General features: G+C 28.9%; 2 protein-coding genes across 2 annotated transcripts in view; both read right to left on the bottom strand.

Annotated features, from left to right (window-relative positions):
• Positions 1-2,490: 2,490 nt before the first annotated feature.
• Positions 2,491-4,315, bottom strand: LOC105627719 (early endosome antigen 1-like). The gene is made up of 3 exons (XM_012208997.1): positions 3,131-4,315; positions 2,935-2,994; positions 2,491-2,808 (listed from the first exon to the last, which is right to left on the bottom strand). Exons 1-3 carry the CDS (start codon positions 4,313-4,315, stop codon positions 2,491-2,493), a joined length of 1,563 nt encoding a protein of 520 aa, XP_012064387.1.
• Positions 4,316-6,449: 2,134 nt separating this feature from the next.
• LOC105627868 (E3 ubiquitin-protein ligase TRIM37-like) overlaps positions 6,450-6,802 on the bottom strand; it is a 9,236-nt gene continuing 8,883 nt past the window's right edge. The window contains exon 12 of the mRNA XM_012209143.1: positions 6,450-6,480. Within this exon, the coding sequence (XP_012064533.1) occupies positions 6,450-6,480 (31 nt within the window). The remainder of the gene's footprint in view (positions 6,481-6,802) is intronic.

Raw genomic sequence — 6,802 nt, forward strand, 5'->3', positions numbered from 1 at the left:
AGAGAGAGAGAGAGAGAGAGAGAGTGTGTGTGTGTGTGTGTGTGTATCTAGTTAGGATTAATATTATATGTAGCAGAAATATGCTGTTATAATATTTCTTAAACTTTTTTTGTTATATCTTTTTAATGAAGGATGATCAACTAAAACCTGTTTGAAATCTGTCATTCAGGATTATGATCTTGACAATATATGTCAAAGTCAGCGATGTCCCTTAAAGCATATAATTACTAAAACATGCAATCGATATTTAATTTTAAAGATCTTGTTCAAAAAGGAATGCAAAAAAATTCTTAGACATTATATATCTAATATAATAGATATTTATTTCTTTTAATTACAAAATTTTATACTTTATTCATTTAATACAAGTATTTTTTTATTTTTAAATGATTTTATTTTAATTGATAGTGTAATCCTGCGGAAATAAGTAAACATTCGAACAGATTTAGTTTTAAAGATTCTTGATATGTTTTAAATGTGTGAAAATATCATTGTCTCTGTATGTGTATGATGGATAATAATTAAGTTACTATCTATTTGTAAGTATACCAAAGAATGTCGGATTATTAAAAGAGAAAAAAGAAGATGAAAAATCACATAGGGATTGACTTTATATATATATAGGGAGTACCTATTTACTCCTTTCTTACGTGTTTTACGTATGTCTGTGATATTTTAGAGAGCAATGGTTTTTATTTAGTTTTTATGACATCACTTTTTTAGATATAAATATCAAATATTTGCGAGCAATCCTTGACATGCCTCAAGCTCAAGAGCTTGCCGAATTATACGAGCTTCTGTATAATGCAATGCGTTTATTGCATAATTCCCTCTGATTAAGAAAAACATATGTATAACATAAAATTAAATTCTTAGTTGAAAATCTTTAGTTTATTTTTGTTACATATAACTATCATTATCCAGCATGGAATTAATATGAAGTCTAAGTTGATCTATTATATATAGGCTATATCCGCTGTTGTATATCTATTATGTCAATGTTTTTCTAAACTTTAACTTAATATGTATATCTCTAAACACACACACACACACACACACATCACTTAACTCTTTTTTTATTATCTAGTGAATTAGTAGCTGTTTATATTACTTATATAATATCTTCTCTTTATATTTTGATGTAATTAACACTCATGGAGATTTTTTCTTTTAAATCTAGTAGTAGAAGTGAAATTTTTTATCGCTTTATTAATAGAAGCATTTTCTTAAGCTTTATATTATCATTTTTAGTAGAAAAATTGATTCCAGGTAATTCAAAATTAAGAAAGGTGTGATATTATTAATATAGGATTTCATTAATATCCAGTCATTTAATTAACATCGAATTGAGCCGCCCTTCTTACGTGGCTTAGCATTATAAAAAGAATGGGAGATAGAAAATTATTTAAACTTGAGATGAGATCATCGAGAAATAACATGTATAAATCTTCAAATAACATATATGCATATATTTAAATCTTTGTCGACATATTTTCAGTGCATTTATTCGCACCGAATTATATGAGAACAATACAATACAAAATCGAGATAATTATTTTACGGTAATATCTCAACGCTGTTATAATACATATTATATATGTAATTATATATCTATTGTTATATGTATATAAATGGGATTGATGTAATTCACATTTTTATGGTTTGATAATGAATTTAAGTAACAAGACTATGGAATAGAATTTTAAGTTTGCAAGTGTTTGGAAGATCAGTAACTTTAAATGCTATGTTGCGAAATGCAAAGAAATTAACTTTCTTCTCTTCATTTGTTCTACTATAGCTATAAGTACATAGGTAAGACGATGCATCCATTTCTGATTTATTCTGCATATTATATTTTTAATAAAAAAATATCCGTACAAGGTCGCGTACATTTTTGCAGAAGTTTCTTTTCGAAATTAACGTATCTCTTAAAAATTTCTCTTTAATAATAATAACAAATATTATGTCATATTTTGTAATACTGACATTTGTATTACAGCCACGTTTCATATATTAGAATAATAAGCATATATTATATAATACACAACTTGCGCGCGCGGCACTGTACACGGTTTTTGTGATTATGATAAGTATTACTTTATACTTATTTACAAATAATGTTGATAGATTTCTTCCATTACCTAGTCGTATTTTTTAATCAATTTCAATATTATAAACCGAGTGTCGAATACAAAATTGAGAATAAATATATATAATAAATAACAGTTATATAATATGTCCAAAAATAACAAATAAATATTAATGTCATTTTACAACCTCCTTTACATATTACAACAAATAATATTGGTATTATCTAAACAATTATTTAATACGTAGCAATATCTATATTTAGTTTATTTGCCACATATAATCCTAAAATTAAATTCAATTAAATACGATATATATAAATATATCGTGTAAAATGAATCGTGTATAATTACTAGGATTGTATTCTATTCGCATATTTACGAACAAGAAATAAGCCTCAAACTATGTAGAATCTTTTGGAACAGAAGTGATATCGTTGACATTGGAATGATTTTTTTGTTGATTCAACATGTTGCATTGATTTTGAACTATCTCTATCTTCGATCGAAGTGCGTTTAGCTCTTCTTGCATTGGCGACTCAAAATCTTTACTTCGCGTAAGAACATTGATAGCGTTGTTCAATAATACTGAATTTATAGGAGGTGGCGATGGTATGTCTAACGAGTTCGAGAAATTATTAATGCTATTGCTGTCACCGTATCCTTCATCAATACTTTCATCAGCTATTCTAGTTATTGATTTTAATTGATCTTGCAAATCCTATAAAATGTAAAAATAATTTGTTGTGAAAAAATAATTTGAAAATATACTTTAATAACAATATTGTTTTTAATTAAATAAATATAGAATCATTTACTGCAATATTTATATAATATTAAAAATTACCTTGTTTCTCAACAAAACTTGTTTCAGATATTCTTGCAAAGAACGTTCTGTCTTGTTTTTCTGCAAAGTAAAAGAGAACTTAATATATATAGCCATTCCAACGCAAAATTTTGATACTCATATATTGCATATATCTTTACAACCTATGCAATAAATAAATAGGACAATTATTGATATAAATATATATTAATAATACCACATCGTTAAGTTGATCGTTCGTCTGCTTGTAATAGAATTTGCGCTCCAAATTCTTCATCTTAGCCTTTTCTTCTCTGAGTTTTTTAAGCAGAGCACTGTTCGCTTTGTATGATAAAGTCTTCAAGCGTTTATTCTCGTTCACGAGATCCTGCATGATATTCAATTTCTCTTCGGATTCCGCGTTCTTGGATTTCAACAATTTATATTGCGCTATCATTTTGGTCAGCTGTAGTCTCAGATAAGATATTGCATCTTCCACTTGACTTTGCTCCCGTTTGGATGCTAATAATGAAGTCTGTAGCGTCTCATTTTCGGATCTCAGTTTCTGTACCTCAAATTGCGTTTTCCGTAACAGATCAGCAGTCTCGTTTTTTTCCATTTCGGACTCTTGCATGTTCTCTTCCATGGACGAAATCAGGATACGTTGCTTGCTCAATGTATTCTCCATCGACATTTTGGCCATCTCGTTGCTCAACAATCGTTGCTCCAGAATCTTCATTTCAGCTTTAGTGTTTCGCAATTCGTCTTCGGTTGCCTCTAACAACATGGACATATCTGTTGGACTACCTGTCAAGTTTTCATCTAATGCATCTTGCACAGTGTTGATAGCTCGAATATGCGATTGCAAATCCTTCATTGTATTTTGCATTTCTTGCTTTTCCCTCTGATATTGCTGCGTGAGTTCCATGTATTCAATACTCAGTTTATTGTAACTAGCGTTTATATCCTCTATCGCGTGCTGTCGTTGTTTCAATATATTCTGATACGTGTCTATTTCCACCTGCAAACACTTTTTGCTGGCCATCAGGATATGCATTTGCGATTGGTACCACTTCGCGGAAGTCTCCACGGCAGACAAACGATTATTGGTATCAGTCAACACATTTTGTAACTTTTGTTTATCCTGTAGCACTGTTTGCATCTCTACGAATAGCTCAGTTATCTTGCCCTTGAGACCCTGATTTGAGGCGATCCGAGCATTTAAATCAATTCGTACATTTTCCAAGTCGACACGCAATCGCTCGTTCTCTAATTCCAACAGAGCCACACGCTTAGACAGTTCAATGTTAGAGACATCAGGTGTAGACAGGTGTCGTAGATGGAACTCATCGGTGATCAATTGGAGAGAATCTGTAGAGATCATGGAATCCTCTCCCCGATATGAGTCTGATAGATTGTCCATTGTGTCAACTCGATAGCAGATCAATCAAAAAGATAATCACCTAAATAAACACAATAATTTTTATCGATAATCAGTAGCTAATATATAATAGTATTGTATATATTCAAGCTAGGAATGAAGAAAGGTGTTGATTATTATAATTAATATATAAAAGATATTTCTGTAATTTCTGTTATATTCTTTGCGTTATATTTAAAATATTCATTTTTTCTAAACGAGAACATGAGAAAGAAATAATAAGTAATCAGAAAAAGTGATTAAAATTGCGATTGTTGCAAGAAGATTAAAAACATTATTTTTTACACGATTAATTTTTACACGATAAAATATTAATTATTCTTTTTCTCAACAAATTCTAACATATGATAACATGTAGCAGATGTCAAAAATATAGTAAAATTAATCGGTGAAAGTTGACATAACCTTCTTTCGATTTATTTGCTGATAGATTTTCAGTTCTTTTATCAAATACAAATAATACAACATTTTTAAATTAGTTTCTAATAGTGTAGTGTTTTCTTTCTCGAATTATAAATTAATGATAGCCGTGATCGCAATGTTAATATTTTCATTGACAAGTGTTATTAGTATTTTGGATCTTGTTATCGCAAGTTAATGAAAGATGCAGAACGATATACCTCATTTGCGATTTTGTCATCTTTAATTAGTCACAAATATCTTTTCACAAGCTGAGTTATCATTCGGCGATGTCAGCAATTTAAATTGCTCAAAACTAGCAATAATTAATCTAATTAACACTCTCGCAGCGCGCCGCCATTTTGATTTTATTTATCCGAATTGTACTCTGTATAAAGTAGTGCAGAGCAATACAGTTCTCAGCTTGATCTGTACTGCTTCTGCACTGCTTTATACTACCTTGGAGTGTTATTTCATTTGTACGTTTTTGTCAAACGACAAATATGTACAAAACAGAGAGATCCGAGGATCTCTCTATCCTATAACCAATCAACAGGCTTGAAAAATTTGTCATACGATAAAAACGCACAAATTAAATATCACTCTTGCTCTATACTAAGTACATACCTGTTATACTTTCTCCTTTCCAACATGCTTTCTCTTTTTTGGTAATTATCCAGAAGACGTTCCTCACTTTCAATTTCAATGAATTATGCTCGTTTGACACGTTTTTACATGAAACAAAAGAATCTGGCAGTTAAATGTATCTAGTCCCGCGAAGCGAAATATTTATTAAAGTTAACGTTGAAGTTGACGATTATTAAGGTTAGAAAATCTGTCATAATCATGAAACACTGCGATGCGAGCATGCGTTGTGGTCACGTTTTCATGATATTTTCATGATTCTAGGCTGTAATCAAAGTCTCGTTACAAATACTTCGAAGCATTGATGGACCAATTAGAAAAAAAATTTTACAAATTGACTACTTTTGTTACTGTAGTAATTATATTGTGTCTCTACTTCTACAACGATGTTAGCGCACTAATATGCTGTAATTTACGTTACGTATACTATAGAATTTTAGAGATAAAAGCGCGTTCTGAATACTATATCTACTTGCATCATGAATATTGCAGGTCAAGTTGTTGAATTTGATTCTTTAATTTTTCCAATTCTAATTGTAAAGAAATCTTTAATTTTTACTTCAAATTCAGATATATAATAAATAAAATTTTGTTAAACATTTTGTTGATGGAGAATAGACATAGAATATAAGTACATCTGGTTATAATTCATTACTAATCTTTATTATGTTCTTTCTGGACGTGTACTCACATGTGAGAAATAAATAATGTAAATAATATATTATAATAAATCATCTTAATCTTAATCTTAATTGCACTTCTTGGAATGCAACTTTAAAAATAATAATTTCATATACATAGCCATAAGCAGCAGCTGAAAATAGAGTAATTATACCTGTTATATTTTTTTATGTTGCACAATATGTAACAGATCTGAGAGATATCTTGTTGATTTTCGAGCAACGAACAAAATCAAATATAAATGTATATCATCTCAGAATTCTATGTGTAATATAATTATTTTTTTCTCTTTTAACTTTGCAATTATTATATATTATAATTAATATTTGATAAAATGGAAATCACAGAACATCTGCTATACATAGTTATTTTAAATTTAAATTATAAATTATTACGGCAAACTGGCAGCTTCCTCTGTGGACCTGCGCAAACAGATAAAAACGAAATGAAATGTAATTTTATAATTTACGTATATAATAAAACATATGCATCTTTGAAAAACTTAAAAATATAATGCTTAGTAAGCATTTTACTTACTTATCAATAATTTTACTAGAAGTATTATTTGAAGAACTTTGTACAGCTAAAACTGTATCTAAAACAGTTTTTTGTCCTGAAAAATAAGACAAATATTTTTCAATGTGGAATTTAAAAAATCAAACTTTGATGTTTTAAAGAGATTTAAAAGGAAAAAGATAAATTTTAATATATTTAAATATATATATATATATATATATATATATA

The sequence above is a fragment of the Atta cephalotes genome (genome assembly GCF_000143395.1).
Source record: "Atta cephalotes unplaced genomic scaffold scaffold00010, whole genome shotgun sequence".
NCBI classification, from domain to species: domain Eukaryota; kingdom Metazoa; phylum Arthropoda; class Insecta; order Hymenoptera; family Formicidae; genus Atta; species Atta cephalotes.